At 38.0% G+C, this 22,165-nt stretch overlaps 4 protein-coding genes across 11 annotated transcripts in view; 1 reads left to right on the forward strand and 3 right to left on the reverse strand.

The window, feature by feature from the left end:
• Positions 1-541: 541 nt before the first annotated feature.
• LOC126920306 (uncharacterized) lies at positions 542-1,849 on the reverse strand. Its single transcript, XM_050730445.1, has 4 exons — positions 1,691-1,849; positions 1,463-1,603; positions 1,114-1,260; positions 542-839 (listed from the first exon to the last, which is right to left on the reverse strand). Exons 1-4 carry the CDS (start codon positions 1,757-1,759, stop codon positions 693-695), a joined length of 504 nt encoding a protein of 167 aa, XP_050586402.1. The 5' UTR covers positions 1,760-1,849; the 3' UTR covers positions 542-692.
• Positions 1,850-2,445: 596 nt separating this feature from the next.
• On the forward strand, positions 2,446-6,060 carry LOC126920304 (uncharacterized). The gene is made up of 4 exons (XM_050730441.1): positions 2,446-3,332; positions 3,523-3,633; positions 3,710-3,973; positions 4,056-6,060. Exons 1-4 carry the CDS (start codon positions 3,101-3,103, stop codon positions 4,250-4,252), a joined length of 804 nt encoding a protein of 267 aa, XP_050586398.1. The 5' UTR covers positions 2,446-3,100; the 3' UTR covers positions 4,253-6,060.
• On the reverse strand, positions 6,003-8,990 carry LOC126920302 (radial spoke head 1 homolog). Of its 6 annotated transcripts, none has more exons than XM_050730437.1 (6): positions 8,846-8,990; positions 8,585-8,725; positions 8,151-8,370; positions 7,489-7,715; positions 6,970-7,359; positions 6,003-6,493 (listed from the first exon to the last, which is right to left on the reverse strand). In XM_050730437.1, exons 2-6 carry the CDS (start codon positions 8,642-8,644, stop codon positions 6,344-6,346), a joined length of 1,047 nt encoding a protein of 348 aa, XP_050586394.1. In that variant the 5' UTR covers positions 8,645-8,725; positions 8,846-8,990; the 3' UTR covers positions 6,003-6,343. The 6 variants fall into 6 exon arrangements, with proteins under 6 accessions (XP_050586394.1, XP_050586395.1, XP_050586393.1 ...); XM_050730438.1 differs by having other exon boundaries at positions 8,585-8,737; XM_050730436.1 differs by having other exon boundaries at positions 8,585-8,760.
• Positions 8,991-10,791: 1,801 nt separating this feature from the next.
• LOC126920298 (protein numb) overlaps positions 10,792-22,165 on the reverse strand; it is a 34,837-nt gene continuing 23,463 nt past the window's right edge. For 2 of the 3 annotated variants that reach the window (XM_050730422.1, XM_050730419.1), the window contains exons 2-10: positions 20,265-20,429; positions 19,588-19,659; positions 19,254-19,472; positions 18,803-18,989; positions 18,301-18,558; positions 17,786-17,806; positions 16,838-17,023; positions 16,110-16,627; positions 10,792-15,870 (exon numbers count right to left, since the gene is read on the reverse strand). In XM_050730422.1, the coding sequence (XP_050586379.1) occupies positions 15,562-15,870; positions 16,110-16,627; positions 16,838-17,023; positions 17,786-17,806; positions 18,301-18,558; positions 18,803-18,989; positions 19,254-19,472; positions 19,588-19,659; positions 20,265-20,402 (1,908 nt within the window). In that variant the 5' untranslated portion in view covers positions 20,403-20,429 and the 3' untranslated portion in view covers positions 10,792-15,561. The remainder of the gene's footprint in view (positions 15,871-16,109; positions 16,628-16,837; positions 17,024-17,785; positions 17,807-18,300; positions 18,559-18,802; positions 18,990-19,253; positions 19,473-19,587; positions 19,660-20,264; positions 20,430-22,165) is intronic. The other variant, XM_050730421.1, reaches the window with a different exon arrangement.

A 22,165-nucleotide genomic window follows, 5' to 3' on the forward strand; every position in this document is an offset into this window, starting at 1 on the left:
AGTAATATCAAAGTAGGTATTTTTAGTTTATTCGAAACTAATATCTGCCTGATATAGTGTAAATAAATAAAGAGAATTTTTTAAATGCTACTTTATTGACATATTAAATAATATTATTACTTTAAAATGGTACTATTTGTTAATACCTCGCAGCAGAATGTACTCGATGATTCACAAAAGATGACAGTCCAGTCAGGATTCGTACAGGCGTTGGCAGAAGAAAAGTATACAGTGGATAAAATAAGATTTGGGAATATAAGTAAAGTTAGCATACTTCTCTTGTATCTCCACTTTTTGCTTTGTTATTATCTCTCTTTTTCAAAAACAAGCCATTTTGTTGAGCTTTTTGAAATGTGTCCGGCGAAGAACAATGGAGATTGATCATATATGTTTATATAATATTTACAATTAATAATAGAGGAAATGATGCATTTTGAACAATAGTAAAGAATTTTTTATTACAATTTTTATATTAATAAATGAAGCATATATGTATATATGAAAAATAAAGTTAACATAAACCTAAAATTAGGTATCCGTGTGTATGCTAATATCTTTATTATCCAAGGAAAATAGGAGTTACTTTTACAACATTAAGTAAGCAATAATTACAATCATGCATATAGGATATAATAAATATAAACGTTGAAACATATCTGATAGTGTGATTTCGAACGAAATAAAATATTGTACTACTGCTCAGCTTCTACTTTTACGTTTAGTGTGGCACTAGAAATTAGCTTGTCACCTTGCTTGAAATCACATTTGGCAACATAATCTCCGGGTTTCATACTGCTGAACCAATCGCTTACATCGCAGTCTGAAGCTGCTTGTTCACCCTAAGTGATGAAAACCACATTTTAATATCAATATGTAGCTTAAATTATGTATACGTAATATATGAATACGTAAATTTAAAAAAGAGAGGTACTTATATGTATAACTTGCGCTGATAATTATGTAAATGTATCAAAACATACACAGATTTTACAATTATTTAATCGTGCCGGATATTTTATATATAATATGTAATTATGCAACATTCGACCCAAAAAAAAGAGATTTTAAAAAGTTGATGAAATATTTTGTATTATATGTATATAAACTTCTTACCTGTGCGACGGAGCACGAATCATCATCCGAATCTGGGGTTTCTATCGACGCACAAATATCATAGTTTTCGAAGTCCTTCATTGGTTTATCAAATTTCTTGTTCTTTTGACTGACTATGTCATCACCTTTATATACCGTTATATCGGCCTAAAATGGAATATCAAAATATTGCTATCTATTGTATTAACGAGTTTTATGAAGAAATTAGAAAATATATTAAATTTTTGTAGATAACTATCTAATTTACTTTGGAAGGACGATAGGAATGGAGGTGACGAAGAGGAGAAGGTAGAGTCCGAAATAGTAAATAATAACGTTAAAATTAAATAATATTTAAATCAAGATATACCTCTATTTCACCTGGACAATCCTGTTTGACAAAAATCTGTGAAGAAATGAGATTATCCGCTAGGCTGTGACTCCATGAATCGATTAACTCGTTGTCTGGGACATCTACGTAAAAATCGGTAACTGTAACTTTGGTGGCAGCCTAAAAGATATAAAGAAAAAATTATATTTATTAAAACTATATTATATATTCGATACTGTGGATTTATATAATTGTTTCGATCTTTACCTTGACATGCGATAATGAAACAATAGACAGAATAACCACTGATAATAATTTTTCAATCGATAACTTCATGATGACGGCTTTTAACAGAGATCGTTCGACGATTGTTAGCAAAATCTGTATGTTCTCCAAGTGGTGTTCGGTTTATATTTAAAGGCATAAACAACCTTCTGCGTACTGTGCTGTCGCTATGATTGGTTGTTTCGAAATAATAGATCATTAACAATCGCGTTCTTTTAACATTATAAGTAGATCGAAATAAGTATAATTGTGGTTGCGTGACTTTTTATAGTTTATCAAACACGAAATCGCGGGAAATAAAACTGAATGCAGAAAAAATATCGTGTACGATATTGTAGAAAATAAGAAAAACAAAGAAGATATCTAAGCATCAATTTTTATGTCTGTTCTTTAACGAGATTATCGAGAATAGTTTGTAGGAAGTTACGTCTACTTCGTTAATGTTTCGTTTTTCCTGGTTTCAGATTAAATAACAATGGAGATTTTAGTTCTATCAGATCAAATTCCTATTATAATATTGATATTATAATATTGAAAAAATTGCATTTTACAAATAAAATTTGGGAAAAATTTTTAGATTCGTAAATTGCCTAACTCGATATATCCAAACTTCTCAAAAACGTTTCGCATGCACTAATTTGTTAAATTACCTAAAGCCCTTTAAAGATTATAATTTCGAATAGTCCCGCACTTAAGATTGAGATCTCGATTGGAAATCGACCTATATCGAATATCATCGATACTAATTGATATAGCAAGTATTCGATACGGATATCTGTCGCACATGGTTTATTGTGGGCATCGTAGCGCAAATGCAAGTTGCCGAATTAATGGAGTTTGAAGATAACTCCGTTATGTTATAAGACCGATAAGAAATGTTGCATGCTTTTGCGGTGCAACGATTTTGCAGTGGTTCGCTTAACCAGAAGTGGGCATAATCAAATGTAGATGCCGGTTCGTGCAATAACATTGTTTTGTGTTTTCTGAAACGGGGGTGTGACAGTTCTTGTGCATTCCTAGAGTATATATCATTTTTTCTTTCGAAATGAAACTGAACCTCGCATAATTTTTACCTTCTTCTCGTTCAGTGAACTCAAACAAATCATCGTCGTGAGAAATTTTCAACAGCATATACGTTGTACTCGAGATTGTTTATTTTTCTTTGACTGAATCAACAATCCAATTATAGCCAAAAGTACATAAAATCGATCCCAATTACGAGATTTGTATCTTTTTTAAAAATTCGTGCCATATTTTAATATTATGCAGTTTTGAACGACGCACGAACAGATACCAAAGTAGCCTGAGCTATTTATAGGTTAGAAAAATACATGCGTGCTGTTGTCAGTTGTGGCAACGGCGAATCATCAAGTAATCTTTAATGCAAACCCTATGCATTGGCTTCAAGCAACCAACATACGAGAAGAGATGCCGTTAAGCCAAATAAATCAAAGTAATTTTGTTAGTACCAGTGAAAGTGTAAATCCTGGCACCGAGATAGCATCGACTTGTTATACCCCTCCACCTTCGTATCACAATATTAATTTACCTCTGGGACATCCATCGACTCTGACTAATGATTGTGGCGCACCACCTACCTATGAAGAAGCCATAGATCCAAATGGTAAATAATATTCTTAACAGAATATGTATCTCTGTCTGTCTCGAATTGTTTCTGTAATTTCATCTAAGTTAAAACAATATCTCTACCATCCGATTCTTTACAATATCATTGCAGGGAAATCTTTGTTCGGTTTAATTTTAAATAGCAATTTATAGGATTGGAATGTTGAAGAAACGTTTCTGTTTTTTAGCTCCACCTCCGTCTTACGATTCGTTGTTTGGACGTATGAGAGAAGCTCATAAAGTTTCAAAAGGAGTGTTTGATTTCTTGAAAAATATTATTGTTTTACTTCTAGGCACTAGTAAGCAAAAATGTGAATTAATATTTTGTTAGGTTTTAATACAAGGATTATTAATTTTGTATTTCGACGGTTGCAGTTGGATGTACCATTATCTTAGGAGTAACAATAGTAGTTCCAATATGTATGATGGTCATTGGAGGACTTTATCTTTATGATTGCCCACAAGGAGAGTATATTCCTGTTTATTTATTAGTGGGTGGTGGTTTTGGTGTTTTCAAGCAGTTGTTGCATTTGTCTGCGAGAGTACGTCAACGTCAGGAAGAACGAGACGAGGAAAGAATACGACAATCTCCCACGCAAACATTAATTAATTGTTTTATGCTTGGCTGGTTTATTATAGGTTAGTAATACAAATATACGAATCAAATGTTTCTCTGGGTGTTTATAATTTTCCAATTTTTATACTCTATGTTTGCCCATAGGCTCAATGTGGGTATATAAGGAATATGAGCCAAATTACGATCCATCTCTTGGCAAATACTGTAACAAAACATTATATTTGTTCGCCTTTTGGCTAATTACAGCCGTTTACATATTCTTGGGGGTGATAACCGCTGGCTTTTGCAGCATTTCAGTAGCAAGCATCGCGTTTCAAAGACCACCGCCCGATATAATGTAAAACACTACGGTGTCATTTTAAAGGAGAGAAACGGTCGTTCAGAAATCTATTATTTTGGGAACAAAACGACAAATTGAAAACAAACATTTTTTGTGAATATACAAAAATCACGTCATAACAGGGCACAAAATTTCGTCCACGCTTTACGTACCTGAGATGCTTAAAACAACAATCTACAAACGGATCGTTTGCACGTTTAAAATGCACATAAAATGCGTTCGAGTCCCAAAATTTGATGCTTGCAATCGTCGCAACGTTCCCTGATTTTTCAAGCATACTCGATTGTGTTTCAATGTCTAATTAATTAAGGCGACTTTTGCTATGAATTAGGTCAAATCACCATAGGAAAGCCGATCGATTTCTTAAAATTGGTGTATACATAGAAAAAGTGGAAAGGAAAGAAGGAAGCAAAAATAGTCGATGATGTTTTAATCGATTCAGGGCTGTGGATATTTCGCAACAAATGCGAATTTTTTTGATATTGTGCCAAGAAATCGCAAAACCGTAGAACGAAGTATTTTGCTATCGAAAAATTGGTCGCCCGTATCAACACCCGATTCGAATTCTTAACTTGAGTAGAATCTCAGGACGTGTCATAAAAAGAAGAGAAAAAAAATATTCTAACACGGAAGTGTCATCGAGCACTGTGATAACATATACGAGAAATTATGCCGTCATTAACGTGTTGAATCACGATATTCATATTGTGGCGTCTAATTAAACAGCAGCTGTTCTTTTACAAGTGAAAATGGTTACATTTACTTGTATAATAGCTTATTGTTGAAAGACTGCGATACTTCGCAAAACACGTTTTTTTTATTCCTTTGCCCTCTCCTCCGTCCTTTTAAAACCTTTCGACCTTCATTGAGGCTTTATGTCAATGTAGTCGAATAACCGTTTTATAAAGACTCGTTTGAAGATTAAGGGGTAAACTATATATATATAAAATATACATATGTATATTAAAATACACGCTCCTTTTAGTATTTCGAAACTATTTGAATGCCAGTATTTATTAGTACCGTCAGAAAGAACAATTTTTAAGAAATCTTCGTATTTGATTGGTATTTAGGTTAATGTAGTGGAGGATGGAGAATTTTCGATTGGAAAAGTAAAACGTATTTCTCGACGTTTTATTAATGTAAAAAAAAAATGTTCTCCACTTTCATATGACTTATGAACTAATCTGTACTATTTGTATTTTTTCAAAGCAGCATTTTCGTCTTCCTATTTATGTCCGGTTCAACCAAATGTTGTACATATATTTCAAAATCATCTCTCTCTCTCTCTCTCTTTCTCTCTCTCTCTCTCTATATATATATATATCTATCTATCTATGTATCTAAATATTTACGTGTTTCCATCGACGAACGTAATTTTGAAATACACAGGCTTATACGTTATAAAAGAGAAAAAGAAATAAAAAAGAAAATTTAAATAATCGAACGATACAAGCGAGCTTGCGCTTTCAAGAATACATATAGAAAACATACAAATCATTTGCGCATCTAAAACTATATTAAATCGATCTTTGGAGTAAAAGTGAATAGACTGCAATCGTATGTTGAGCGTACGCTTAGCCAATATTATGAAAACGTATCCTCGTTCTATCTGTTGCTGATATTCAATGTAATACACCTTACGTATGTATACATATACGTTACATATATACCTTAAACACTTTGACAAACGAAACTTCCGAACAAGACCTACGTGTGCCTGTAAAATAAGTTCTTTACATTGTCTGATATTATGGGCACATACGCACATTTATTATTATAATTTCCTAAATAAAGTGCTTAAAAACACGTTGCGTTTTTGCCTAACCATATGTAAAATTGTTATCGAACATGTACAACTTTATATCGTATTATAATTATCTTTTTATACTTTTATTTGTTATTGTGAGAAATATTTTAGCGAATTTCTATAACCCTCTTCCTTGTGCGCAAAGCTATCACCTTCGGTAAGAAAATAATGTTGAAATTAGATCGTAGAAAAGCTCGATTCTTTAACAAATGGCGCAAAAGTTTATAATCGAAGGAAAAATTAATATTTCTTGTTTCACGTTTAACGTTGATTTTTTTTAAATTAAATTGCTTCAACGAATGATCCAGGATAATCAGCGTCGTCGTAATAACGGCCGCCTTCGCCTTCGTATTCGTCTTCGTACTTTAAGTATCGTTCCGGTGCCATCATTAAATCTTCCGAACATCTATCTAATAGAGAGTCCACGGATACCTAAAAATGAAATATTTTTTTAGCAATCAAACTAGAATTAAAAGATATCGATTTTTCTTCGTTATTACAGTTGTACGAAAGGAACTCGTATTTGCGAAGCTTCATGACAGATAGCTGGTTGAGTAACTCAATTGTTTACGGAATTACAGAAACGGATGCATTGCGTAAGATAAAATGAGATTCTGAATGCAGATATCGCGATTTTATTAATAAACACAGTGTTGACAATCTGCCAGATAAAAATGGAAATAACTGGAAATATTCATTGGAAGCACAAGCAATTGTTTCAGATGGTTCATTTTTTCTACTTGCATTTTTTTAAAGCGGATCTCTACACGCTTAAGCAAATTTTTGAAATCTGAATATCGTGGAATAGTTGTTCGGTATACGTTTATATATAAGCATGATTTAGCGAAGAAGGAACGAGCACGCTGTATATACATATATATAATTCCTATCGATTATGCATATCTCACCTCTTCCTGTAGAGGTACCGGCTCGGGTGGCAATAAATCAGCATTATACGGCGTAATGCAACGGGCTCGCCATAACGCGATAACGCCTTTCTTTAAAGCGAGTGGTTCAAATGGCACAGGTTTAGCTTCCTCCAGTTTTGCACCCTCGGTATCTTCTAATTTTTTATTTCCTTCGCCAGCTTCGGCTTCTAACGTGGCAGGTTCGGTTACTCGTCCTTGCTGAATCGAATATTTATTATCCTTACGTAAGAAAGATAGATATCTTGAAAAATGAATTCTCACCTCGGCAGGTTCTTCCTTTGTCTCGTCGTAATCAGGATCTTTCACGTGCACGTAGTGTCCATGTTGCATGCAAGCGTTTTCAAAAGTGAAGCAGCCACGTCCGTAAGGCTGTTGCGTTACACTTTTATTAATATTTATCAACGCTTTACGATTATCTGACATTAGAAATCGCTTATTACTAAATAGTAATACACTAGTAAAACATTTTAGAAATAATTCGTATAAATGTTAACTCGCCAAATTCAGTTCCCAAAATCCGTGGAATCGATGTCGAGGGTGAATTAATTGCCCAGGCCCTTGCATACGATCTCTGATCCACGTGCCCATAAATTTCGTGTTCGTATCGGCGTAAAGATAAGATCCCATGCCGTGCCGAAAATTTTTCTTCCAGGAACCTTCGTAAACGTCGCCATTTACGTAATAATATACGCCAAAACCATATCTCATGTCACGTTTCCACTCACCTACGGAACGCGTGAAAAACCTCGTACGAACGTACGTCTGTACGTACGTTGATCTTCGAGTTATGGATGACCAAAGAAAATTTTGTCAAAGTCTTCGACGCAAAGACGCGCAGACGCTTCCCATACTTTCTTCGATCGTTCATAATTCGCAAATTATGCTACGTACGACGTACGATTCTTAGTTACATATTTTAATACGTAGATTCATTGCCTAAAGCACGAACATTTATTTACGAATCACCCTGGTTGGTTACGAAGGACGAAGAATTCACGCGAGTTAAAAACGTGAATCGTGCTTTAAAAGGCTTCGGATAGTACGAAAAAAGCTCGACAGTTTGAATTTTATTATTAATTTATTACTAAATCGTTAGTTAGCCTCAAAATTGAACACCCTTTGTCGTCATCCTTCCCCAATGGCTGTCTGTCGTTTCTTACCCTCGTATCGGGTTCCATCAGGGTACCAAAAGGTTCCTTGACCGTATTTAACGCCTTGTCTCCATTCACCGTCGTAACGAGCGCCGTTTTTAAATACGTAAAGTCCAGCACCGTGCCTCGATCCCTTGCAATATCGTCCGACGTACATATCGCCGTTTGGGAGCAAAGCTTTCCCATTACCATGCCTATCACCTTTTTCATTTCTTTCGCCTTCGTAAAGCTGCAAACGTATTCCGATACGAAGGAAGGTTAATCGCGAAGGTTAACTTTCCTAATAAGATAGGACGAAGCTGTGAAATTCGATTTGACAGACCGATTTGATAAGTTTGCAATACTGTTGTAAATTGTAAAACTAAAAATTACTCTTATTCGTTGTGAATTGTAAATAAAAGACTCTCTCGATCGAAAGACAAGTTATTATTAATTTAACGTACTCCCAGTGGATTTACTTCCTCTTCCCCTCTCTCGCCAGCCATTTCTTCACCTTCTAACATATTATCGTCTATGCGCCAACTACCCTTGCCCTTACAATGTCACGACGTCATTGAAAATGTAGCATCTCTGAAGTTATCTCCCTAGATCAGTATCTCGTTAAGAAACGAGATTATTACTATTATTACTATAGTTTTACTATTTCTAATTACGCAGATATACAACGAGCAGTTTAATTAAATTAAATATTGCTATCAACGCACCTTCGAAAATCATGCAATTTATTCAACCAAATAGAATTAATTTGATCGCAATATATGACACGCTATCAAAAGAGTCTCAGCTTTTTAATAATTTGTACGATACAAGAATTAAAAATACGAAATACAGTATGATCTTTAAGCTCGACAGTCAGCAGCACTTTGCACAGGAAGAAATTTCACACTTTGGTAGATCAGAGAAATAAAGCGGAGAGTAAGTTGAGCCATCGCACGTGCAACGAATACAGTATCGTACGCAGGATGGTGGTGGTTCTATTTTTGGTGCTGGACGTTGAGGTAGCTCCGGGCAAGGAGGTGGTAAGCAGTCAACCACGTACAGCGCGGGTGGTTTCGGTGCTGGTTCTGGACGTTGTCTACATATCTAGCAACAAAACAAAACGCGTTCGTCGTTAAAAATTGTAAAAATTTATTTTAGGAAGCTTCAGGAAGAATTCTATCGTATCAAACGAAGAATGAAAATTTTGTAAAATATGTACGAAGGTTAACGTTAAATCCAGTCTCGTTAATAAAAATCGTAAGTATTTTAAAACGTACGAAAGGTGGACACGGACGAGGACAACGACATTTTAGAGCCGGGTATTGCTGAGGAGGTGGACAGCCGTATTTCGGACAACAGAACGGCGGAGGTTTGCAATGATAACACGGTGGAGGCAGAGTGCTGGTACGCCTTTTTTCTTCGCGACAAGACATGTTTACCCGGAGGATTTATTTCTACGAAAATCGAAACTGTTTCCTACAGCATCTTTAGATGTAAATTGTCCAAAGGGAAATAGCAGCTTCGCGTGACTCAGAGATTTATCGACAGCATCGCCCGGCAAATTTTGATCGGATTTGTTTGATACAAGGACAATTTACACAGATCTGTGTATATTTGCTTCGAATCGATCACGTTTCTTCTGTTTTTCCTTTTTCACATAACTAAACGAATATGTTCACGCGTATGTTCGATTGTCTGATTCTTTGTTTAAAAGTAACATGGCCAACTACGAAACCTTCTCTCCTTTCTTCTCGACGTTTAAAGTCGAGTTCGCTAAGAAAAACTATAAGAATTACGAAAGAGTTCGATCAATTTACTCGATAGGTAGAATACGCTCCAACTATCTGAGACGAAGTAACAGCAGATTGTTCTTTATCGTTTTCGAAGTTTCGTGAAAAGATATAGTTAAGAGGAATGAGCAAAATATAGGCAGACATAGAAAATCGCTCTCTACGTATATCGAAAGAATGATTTATTAAAAGTATAAACAAATTGGTCTTCCACGAGAATCGAACAATCTCGCGTAACAAGGGGTTACTTTCGGTGGTGGTATCTCCGGTGGTGGACAGCATATCGATCGCGGATAATAGCAAGGTGAATATCCGAGGCTGTGGGAAAAAGATCCGTGATCATCGTATCTTCGTATATTTCTTTCAAAGTTAATACTTCATCAACATACCCGTTGCGAGTGTAGGTAACTTGAAAATGAACCGAAGAAGTGCCATTCGTCGGTGGCTGAATATTTGGACACGGTGGACACGTTGAGAAACAGGTTTTTCTAGACTCGCAGCGCGACGGGTACCTGAGTGGATATCTGGATAGCGCGTCTTCCAACGTCGTTGACATTTTTCTTTGTTATCAATTCGCCGCTATTATTATTACTATGCTTTATTTTTAGTTTCAGTTTTATATCGCACTTGGACGTCGAAAGAGTATATTGAATAAATGGATAAATTCGAGACAGCGAATAGAGAGAGCGGATAGATAAAGGTTGTATTAAAATTTTGAAGGTTATTTAGTTCAAATTGAACATGATTTTGTAGATGGAATTTTGGTAAAAAGAAGAACGAGAGATTCGTACGTGCTCGAATAACAATTTCTTCCGTTTTTTGTTTCGAAAAGAGATGAAGATAAAAGAAAAGGGATAGAAATAGACGACGAAAGAAGACAGTTTGGTAATCACAACAGATATTATAATAAATCATATCTTTACAGAGGCAGATACATTGTAAAACGAACAAGGATACTTTCACGAAATATACACGCAGTCGTACATTGATCCAGGAATCGATCGGCGACACTATGTACAACACAACCACGGAAGCGTGTACGATGCCCTGTCGAAAGAATTTACAGACATCGCGATTCCACTTTCCTCAAATTTGGCACGCAGTGCACCTGTTCGTATATTATTTCCTTTTTTATTTCTTTTTTCCTTATCCCAGTGTTTCGCTGCCCTCGCATTCGACGATTTAACCAATCGCAAATTCGCTAGTCTCGATCGGAGAGAACGACACGCAGGAACCTGACGACGTTTCAGTCCTTGCTTTCCACGTTATAATAAATTCATTTATTTCGTTTTTACTCGTTTCAAAGTGAAAGAAAGATCGAAAATCCGAACGAGTCCGAACGATCAGCGTACGTCGATATAGAGGGCAAAAGAAAACATAAAAAAACAGAGGAGAAGAGAAAATAATAAGTACTTAAGGCGACGATATTATATTACGAATCGATATTGTATAAGCGATTCCCCGTAGCTCGTTCTTCGAAGTAACTTCAAAAATCCGCAGCTACGTCGACGAAAACGAACATTCGCGATGTCTTTGACATCGGTTCATCGATCGAACCTTCGTTCGGATTAGTCGAATTATTCGGATTCGGGTAACTCGACTAATCCGAACGACGGTTTACCAAGTTCATCTCCAAATGAAAAACGACGAAAAGAAATATGAAAACAAAAGAAGAACAAGTTGTATTTGTATAATATTTAAGTACATGGATCAATCAGCGTTCCTTTTCTCTTCCACGCGTGTCTTCTATACGAGTTTCGCGATAAGTACCTGGCGATCGGATCGCGCTTATGCCGACTCGATAATCGTTCCTCTCCTTTCTTCTTTCTATTATATTTCATATTCTTCCGTTCTATTCTTTATCTTCCTCCTTTGCGTCGATACTCGTTCGTTTTTTACTTTTGTTGCTTTTGATTTACCGGACGGACAGAAGGTGGCTCAAAAGATCAAACTGAGACCTCGTCAAACGATCGAGAACGATATCGGGCTGGATTTCCCTATATGACGAGCGTCGATTACGTGTTCCGTTTCATCGTGTCGCGGTACAGTCTGTTCAGAATCGGTCGATCTCTCGAGCGAACGAAAATAACAGCCATCGTTTCGTTTAGCCACTGACGAAACTTAAAATTTCAAATCTAACGTCTTTGCGTCCCCGCTTGGGTCTTTATTTTATATTTCAATCGGCGCTAATCTTTAAATTCGAAGACCGTGGCGAAATTAAACACCCGTTAGAACGATAACAATGTCGATAGCTTACGACGTTGAATGATAAGCGGAAAAAAAAGAGAAAGAAAAAAAAAAGAAAAAATAGTTTTTAGCGTATAATTCGTTCCGAACAGACCATATTTTGACGTCATTAAATACAAAGTATTCCTAAACTGTAGAAGCAACGCGATTTGTGCTGAGAAACGCTACCGAACTATTTACAAGGATAACTTACAATCATAACTGAACGAAACTTCGGCAACGAAGAACGTTGTTTCTATTTGCGTTAGGATCATCGCCGGCTCGGTGAACATTTTCTTCTCGTATTCTTACTACACACATACTTTCACTCACTCAGTTTCTCCTTTTTCTCCCTTCGCCTGTTCAATTTTACTTCCTCTCCCTCGCCCTCTCCGTTTCTCTTATTATCACTCTCTTCTCTTTTAAATAACTACTATTTATGTACAATGCACACACACGATTCGTCGAAACGACGATCGAACACGTACCCTCTTTCTCGTCAACCACGAGAGATCATTCTAGTTATTGGCCCACCTCGTTTTACCCCTGTTCGATGCAAATCCCTCGCCATGATGTTACGTTTGGTGTATGGTTTTTGTAATATCGTGCCGTCGAATCTTTACGACCGAGAAAAATTTCAAGAACAATTCGTCGTATTTGTCTTATACACAGGTATTTAGGATTCTCACGATTATATTTCGACGTACGTATTTCCATCGAATAGTAAGTAACTATCGTCGCATGTTTTACACGAGTAAAAGATCTCGCTCTATAAGCAGCAAGCCTCGTAAATTGCAACTCGAATGTATTTTACGAATCTCGTTATCTGCCATTCTCTTACCTTATCTTCCCTCCAAACGCTACTACTTAAGCTTTTGTCAGACTAATTCTCGGGAATTAGTATCCCTAGAACTTTCGTTAGAAGCAACGAACACAGTTATAGTCCTTATTGCGCACATGGCAAGGGATTGAATCATCGTGGATCAATACACTCGGAGGAACGAAAAGTTGGAACGTAAACTGCAATGGAGACAAGCTTCAAGACGCGATAGTAACCCCGTGTTTATCTTTATATAGGATGTGGAGAGCGTTCACGTGTCTCCGTAATTGTTCAACAACCGACATAACTATATAACAATCCGTAGTATTATATACTTATTATAAATTCACGTTGGAACGCGACTCCGTATATCCGTATATCGTTGCTCTCGTGTTGGCTCGTGAAACGACTTTCGTGAATGTTTTAGCTCTTGTTCTTTTATGTCACTCTAATTTTTCTCTGTGCGGTTTCTTTTCATTTTGTTTCAAGCGGAAGCACCTTTCGTGTTCTAGTTGCGTGAATCGTCATCTAACGGCGTCACTTACAGACATTCTATGCAAACGTTTTACGTTTATCGTTATCGTATACCACGTGCTAGAAGATGTTGCAACTTTGTATCTGGCAGAACTTTCACTTACCCGCGGATATTTGCAACAATGTCTGTAGTGACTTACGCGGACAAACTATGCATCGTCGTCGTGATTCTGTAGCAGCGACAGTACGCGATTTCGTAGAATATCATCGACTAAATTTCCTTTTAAGCATTCTTTTGAATATTTGTGAAACTTACGATCCTTTCTTGCGTCACAGTTACACAAAATCACAACGATGTTGCAACGCTTGTCTGTATTAAGCTTTTAATTTTAACACGATCGTTGGAATGCTTCGACCCGCTCGTACGTACGATATTAGACAACGATAGCGTGGAACGTAAGTACTGACTCTAGAAATTTTTTAACATCTAATCTTTTCTCTTAAGTACACTAAGTTGTATATGCGTGTGTTTAGGACTCGTCTAGTTAATTCTGCCGGCTAGAGAACGATAGACTCTGCGCTACCCAAGCTCGTAAACGCTCGCTTACGTTCCAGGCGGGAAATTCGCAATTCATCGAGCAAAATTTACGACAACCGCTCGACCCCATCCTCGTCTTTAAGTACTGGCCACACCTCCGTGTATATCACAGTCCGTCATTTTGCTACTCAGTCGCGTCAGTCGTTTTACAACGCCTGGTTATCGGATTACGTAGGGCCACGTACAGAAACTTTATTTTTACTTGACCGCAACGCCATATCGCGAATCGAAAATTGTCCTTGGCTGCCTAAATTATTACCAAATACGTAGACGATGTATGTATATATCGATTCATTGCCTGCTGCATCGTGTCCCGAGGCCAAATCCGTCACAGACTTCAAAAATATTCAAAGCCCGGCCAAATCGAGTATGACATCTTAGTAATTAATAAATACGCACGCTCGTGTCTATCGATGTTATTCGAAAAATGAAATCCACCGAAAATCCTGACTGGCCCTGAATCGATCACCAGGAGCGGTATACGTCGATACATCTCTTCTCTGTCTTTATCTCTACTTATTCTCCTATCTAAAACTTTCCTTGCTCGTAATTAAGATAACGTGTCAATTCCTGATATTTCGAGCTGGGTAAGTTCGACAGAATTTTTCATTCGCGGCCATCGACCGTTCGAAAAGAAAAATGACTTTTCTGTCGAGTCACGTTCGTCGCGTGGACCCGCGGTCGGACTAACTGTAAGCTACTAGCATCGTGTTTTCACGTTATATTTCTCGTAACTTTTACGTTATATATGTTTTTTTATTTTTTTCTTTTTTCTCTTTTACTGTTATTTTCGACGAAACATCAGATTGGTGCAGCATAATCTTGGGTGCGTGGAAATTTCGCTTCATCATGCATAACGACGGTAACCGTATTCAGTCTAAACTACTCAAGATCATTGTACACCTCGTTTTATTAAGTACTTTCGTGATAGACATTTAAGTTATCGATACCAGCGACATAATCTAGCTTCCTTCACGAATAAGGTGCGATGACATCTAAAAACAGTATCGTGCGATCCAGGTCGATCGATCGACCCGAATCTTTTATTTAAATAAATCCACGTTCACTTCACCAACGCGATTGAACGCGTGGTCCCAAAAGACGCAATTTTAATTTACCCCCTTTCCCTGTCTCTTCTCTTTCGTATCCAAATTCGAGGTTATCGAGGCTATGTGTGCGTAATCTACTAATGTCTAAAAAACATCGTTTTTTTTTTTACGGGTACGTGTTTTGTGCTGATTTGCTGTTTATCGTCATTGCTACTAAACACATCTTTTCGAGATCGATACGTATATTCTCTGTCCCCCGCTCCTCCTACATTCCTCGAGCTTTCTCGTTACATCGCACGATGCTCGGACCGTGTCGCCCGACCGGAAACTTCGTTCGAGAAAACTTCGCGATTTCATCGACGTTTGACGCGTTTCACGTGTAATACTTCCGGTCGTGCGAGAGGTCGAAGCGCGAACGGACGTGGAGTCGTCACTATGTGTTAGAGCGGAAGTATTTGACCACGCTATTGATGAACTCCTGGCGCTACAATTGCACCTGGAACGCTTGAGTCGCGTTTGGCATTATGAAGGGGTTCGTCGTGCTCGATTGTCGCAGGTTTCTCGCCGCGATCTCAGCCCATTCCGCGTCAAACGGATCCGAAGGACCGGACCTGGTGGCCTGTCCCATCGCGGCCGAACCGAGCGACAGGGCTCTCGCGTGCAGCGGTGGCGCTCGTCGAGGACTCGTTTGCCCTTGAGAAGGAGATTGCACTGAGGGTGGCACCGAGCTGGTTATACTGCCTAACCATTGCTCTGGTTTTGGCAACGCGGCTGTCGTTGAAACAGATTGGACCTGCAACGATAGAAGAACGTTGTGAAATTCTGTTATTTACTGATTCGAAATTCTAAATGGAAATTCTATAACGATCCTACGGTAACCTAGCGACAATTATCGATATACTCAAGAATCTAATTCGCATCGTCAGCATTTCTCTCCTCGACGCAAACTGTTCGAAACGTAGAGAAAGAAGGTAATCGATAATCTATCACAAAGTAAAAATCCGTGTCTCTTGACAATTCAAAATTGCTCACCGCTGATGTGGAAATAGTATTAGGTACTGAGGTTTGGTTAATCTGGCTAGTATCGTTAATAATACTGCCAGACAAAGCCGGAGATACGGACGCCACGCTGGTAGTCGGTGAGTTCGTCTTCGAAATCATCACTGAAGTCACAGGATTCGACGATCTATTCACAGCTGGCGTGGACGCGTTCGCTAAGGATGACGTAGACGCCGTACTAAAAGCTGGACTGGCCGAGGGTGGTGTTCCAAAGACACCAACGGTGGTGGTGGGTGCGGGAGTGCTCATAATTATCGGCGTGGGCGCGTTGGTTCTTGGAAGGATAGGACTGAGATTATTGGTTTTGTTCAGGATGGGCGTAAGCCTGTGATTCGAAGCCAAAACAGGCGATGGAGCTTCCTGCCAGCTGGGTCCAACATGGTTCAGATTACTGAGATCGTCGTTTTTGTCGTTATTGTTGTTGTTGTTGTTGTTGTTCAGACTCGGACCGTTTTGCAGCTTTAATTCGTCTAAGGAGTTACTGCTCGTCACTGCAAGACGATATAACGTTTCGTGATGTGATAAAATACAGAGTTATTTTTTAAAATAATATAAAAAAAAGAGAGAGAGAGAGAAACAATCGATTGAATTGTTTTATCAACGCTAGAAAATTACAAGTTTTATTTTACTTAAAGTCGCATTTACTTAAACACGATAAAGAAAAGTTGTATTATATTTTCCATGGCAAATTCGCAATATACCTAATGGAGTATTATTAATCGTAGTGCTAGTGAAGAGCTGCTTAGCAACAGTGCTTGTACAGCTCTGCGTAGGGATTGGTCCAAAGTCATCGCTGCTCGAGAGAAGCGAAAGCCCTTGTGAAAGTTGCTGACACATCGCTGAAACGCTGTCCTGGCCCGCAGGCGATATTTCAGGTATTGGACTAACTGTAAAAATAAGAACGGAATTTCAATACATCGAATACTCTAAATAATAAACATTGCTAACATACTATAATTTGGTGCTTCGAACTGGTGCTTGAAACTACAGAACGCATGCTGCAGACACGTGAACACGTGTTAAGCGTCCAACAGTGATATACAAGATGTTAACAAACGGATAGTTCGGACAATTACGGATTTGTAATATTTCACGAACCGTGCGAACCGAATGGAGAATTATAGAAGAAGGTAACGAGATAATTTCGTGAGCTGTGCAACATATAAACGGAATCGTGACTTACCAAAAATAATTTTCTTTCAAGAAAGTACGAGTACAAGCAGAAAACAGATCTATTATCGTGAAAATAGAAAAATTCAATTTATTTAAAAAAAAAATCTATCTACGATTGCTTAGTATCTAATATTTTTTGTATCTATTTCGTAAAATAGTACAAACGTGTAAATGCCGAGTCATCCTATTTTTATATCGTGTGTAAAAACGAACTACGATTTCAGAAAACAAAATTGAATGCAAGGAGGTACTTCTTAAAACGGAGACACTTAGAAAACTACAGGATCGTCGCTATCGCGAAGAACGTTTGAATTCGCTTCTCGTTTCGTCTACTCGTTCAACTCGTTGAACTATGAATAACATATCCTATAGGTATACTGGTATATTTGAACACAAGGGAGAAAACGAACACCATTCAAGAACATCAAAGGAGGATCAGGCAATATGGACAATTAACAGAATTAGGGAATAATGACCTTCGTCATATCCTTCGAATTCTATTGCAAAAATGAAGAAGTATATTATTCGATGTTGAGAGTGGCTTAAATATGTTAATATATATGCAGCACATGAAAGAAAACGACTTGATAGAACATTTTTATGATTGAATCAAAGATCCTACGATATCTTAAAATAATCTTGTAGTTAACATATAATTACAAGACTTTATCTGTATTAGATATTTTATGGAAATATTATTCGACATATTTATTATTCAATTTGAGACGAATCCGCGGATTTCGTAAACATTTCACGATACTTTGAGATCTCCAATCTGTCTTTTATACATCGTAATCCTCTTTTTGAATGTCAGCTTATCAAATATACTATATTACAGTACTCGCACGTTGCACGTGAATATAATGTATATCTACGTATGTATGGTGCTATATATATATCGTGTATATTCGTTATATATTCAAAAATACACGATTCTATCGGGCAAGATCGTCCTACGCTTCTTTACTGGAAATTACATTAAAAATCTTACCTGGTGGCTTCAAAGGTACAATGTGAGAGATAGCAGATGGCATCCGTGACAAATCCGTCGGTTCCAGACTGTGGCTACGTGTGCGCTCAAGATTACTAGGAAGATCGTTGATCCGTAAACTAAGCTGTCTTTTGAATGGCGATGCTTGGTTCAGTTGAGTAAAACCGCGGAAGGAACCTTGTCGTTCGAGCATCGAGGGAGTAGCGTGCGGTCTCTCGATCGCGAAAGGGTTGTAGACTTGTTTTATGGGAGGTACATCTGCGATGGAATGAATGGTCGTTAGAAACGTATTATACGTATCTATTATAATATACTCGTCTTATTTCCATAACATTTTTCTCAGGCGAAAATTGTTCATGATTTCATTTAATTTTCGGTATTGTACGATTACATCGAGTTAATCGAAGAAATTAACGTATTTGTACGGACATCGACATCGAAACAAGGCGTGACTTTTTCTTTAAAAATTGCGAAGAAAATTCGAAGAAGACGAGTGACTGACCTACGGCGCGCTCGCGCGAGTCCTGCAATCGTTCGGTTAGGGATGGCTGCCTGAAACTGCCACTCCTCGTGAAGGTTGAAGTTTTTGAATCGAACGTCATCGTGACGCCGCATTCCTTGTCCCTCCGTTGCTTTCTTTCCAGGCACGCGGCAAAAGCGCAACCCACTGCATGACTCAAACGCTCTCCCTGTAAGAACACGGTGAATAATAAGCGTTGACTCGTAATCGGCGAAACTCGTACGATAATATTACTTTCTTTTGTAATTTCCTACAAGATAATTTTCAAATAAACCAGGTAGATGGTTGAAACTATTTTTCCCCGATTTTATAACGCGTTAACTTGCAATTTCAAAATGTTTTACATTTGGAAAAATCATGCATTTAACGTAACAAGACGTAACCAGAAAGAAAGTTAACGAAATTTCCTACGAAACGCGTCAGCGACACGTACCGACTCTTTCAACGCCAGAAACCCGTGGCACATCCAGCGTCTGGTCGTGCCGTCTCTACAAATGTAGCTGAATCCCTTCTCGTGATTTCGATCCGGAGCACAAAAGGAAACTTTCTCTATCGTCTGGTCGACGATCAGTCCCTTTGTCTCATCTTCAACGACCCGCAAACCGTCCCCTGATACGTGTAGCACTGCGCGTACCGGTCGCCGCCTCGAGTTCTGCAAGAATTTTATTATGCAAAGAATCGTTTTAATCGTTTCTAATTCAACCAGCCAAGTGCTTTCTTTATATAGAAGATATTGCAATTTTATTAAAAGATTTTGTGTTACGTACCCTAAGTACTTTTAGAGCTTCCTCGCATACTTGCATACCCCTTGACTCGAACACCTCCACACATCCCAGGTACTGTACGATTGAAATCGATTGGATCAATTGATACGTACGAAGAGAATGGCGTTTGACGGATAAAGGGTGATTTGCAAAAATATAACAGAAATCAGAGCTAGACTATAGTCGCACAACTTTTATATCGAAATTCAAAGACGTTTTAATACGATAGAAAAAGTGACAATATCATATAAATATTAAGTGACAAACGAACGAACATTTCGAAAATGTAGAGATGGTCTATCGAAATGGATGAAACTATACGTCATCGAGGGAAAGCATAATGGAACACTTGTTATTCGAGTATCGATTATCTGGATACGTGCCAATTTTACGGCTGTTGGCTGCCCGATTTTCGATTATATACGCGTTCACGAGTTTTCGTGCATTCGATGCTGCAAAAAAAAATTTCTTTCGGACGGTCAAATTCGTAATCCATGTTACACGTACGTAAGTTTTACGGAGTAAATGTGGAGTCTGGTCGGTAGATCCAGTAAAACATTAGTAAAATAAAATAAGCGGCTGTGTCTAATATTAAAAATGCTTTTTGGAATAGAAGATGTCCATTTAAAATGAAAAGATCGGTTCTTGGAGTAATAATAATAAATTATCGACCGTAGTACCTTAACGTGGAAAGCGCAGGTAGCTGAACGGACAGCCGTTTCGTCTGCCTGCCATTGATGAGGTTTACTCGATTCCGGCACGTGGGGATCTTTTCGCCGCCGAAAGCTATCGCGGAAACTTCGTCGAAGTCGGTCCATTCTTTTTCCCGGTGACCTCTCGCGTTTCTGTAATAATACAAGAAAAGGGCAATTAATATTCTGTAATCAACCAAAGATCGATTAACGAGATAAAAACTAAACAGAAATTCGTTTTATCTTCTCGACTATTTCTTCCATTTTCCCCACGACATACCAAGAGAGACCCAAAAAAAATACACTGAACACAATCGCACGAGCAAACAGAAAAGAAAAGAGAAAACACGAGTAAAAGCTCGAAAATGTGTCGCAGGAAAAGCAAGATTCAAGTTGCGAAACATTTCTAGCATATATCTCAGCAACAGCCATTTTTGTCACCAATTTTCTGTACTATATACACGCGTCCAATGTTCTACCGATATTTCCCAATTGCCAATTGTACGTGGACTGAAGCACTGTTCTATTCCTTCTGTTTACTCCGACGGATAGAGAGAAAGAGACAGAGAAAGGGGAAAGGAGGTCCTATTTTTTCCTAAGCATAAGCAGTCCACGATTCCTCCCAAGATACGCTCGACAAACGTTTAAAAGATCTAGGAATCAAATCGGTTAAGGAAGAAGTTGGACAATTTTCTCCATATCTAACCGTAGATGCATTCTCCAACCGTCGTACGTTAAACTTTTAATATCGCGCATCCCCTGCACCGATTATGGCGTTTCCGAAGATCCGCGAATATTCCCAGAGGTCGAGCACTTTGCTTCGTTTGCCTGATGAGTCGTTTAACAGTGGACCTTGAGAAAAATAGAAGGCAGCCAGTGTCTGGCAACGGCGGCGAACAGAGTCCAAGTCGTACAATGGCCTGTGATCGAATCTTCGCCTCGGTTCCCAACGAATCTTTTATATCAGAACCCTCGACGAACTCTCCCCTAGTACGGAGCCGCGAATTTACCCTCCTAAATCGACACCCCTAAGAACCGGCCAACGGACCAAGGATCGACATAGGTTGAGAAAATCTTCTCTCCGTTCCGTTTCCCTATTTTCGATCCCTCCGTTTCTTTTACTTTTACAGCCCGCTTTAGGTTCCTCCGTCGCAAAGGTAAACAAAAATTGTTCATACAAATCGAGCGTCGCTTAGTCTTTAAAAGAGTAAGGTGCCTTAACACAATTATCCTTTCCGTGCAAGATAAAGAGTATGTTTTATCGCTAAGAAGGTACATATTTTTGCCACAGTGGAAAAAAGAACTTCTTCGAGAAGTTATTCGAGATTTGATCGTTTTTTATCGAAAGGACTACTATATACACCGTAGATTATTTAAACAATTTTTTCTGCAAGTAGCGTTTTTCAAGAAAACGTGGCGAATAGCTTATTCGAGCTACGTGCATGTAGTAAACAATTATGTAGCCGAATACAGTTTGAAATTCCCAGATTCAAATTCCCACGATAGATCAATATGAAAATAGATGGAATTTTTTGAAATAAGTAGAAGAACAGCAACATAGTCTAACGATAAGATGTCTGCACGGTATTGTGTCTTGGTTAGACGTTCCCACCGAGTTTATGTGTGCTTACCCACCGTGTGAAAAAAATGTTCGATAAGCGATACATATGCGCATTCTTATTTTATCGATGAATCGATCGATACGATACGAAACAGACGTATATCGCACACAAATAAATGGAGGCACTTACTTGTTTAATTCAATCATTTCGTTCAACTTAATTTTCGTCGGAATCGCTTACCAACGAAAGCACTTTGACGAAACTCTATTCCGATGTTTCTATATATAAACGTATTACTCTTGTAACACAATCTGTGCTTTTAGCAAA

The sequence above is a fragment of the Bombus affinis genome, chromosome 9 (genome assembly GCF_024516045.1).
Source record: "Bombus affinis isolate iyBomAffi1 chromosome 9, iyBomAffi1.2, whole genome shotgun sequence".
NCBI lineage: Eukaryota > Metazoa > Arthropoda > Insecta > Hymenoptera > Apidae > Bombus > Bombus affinis.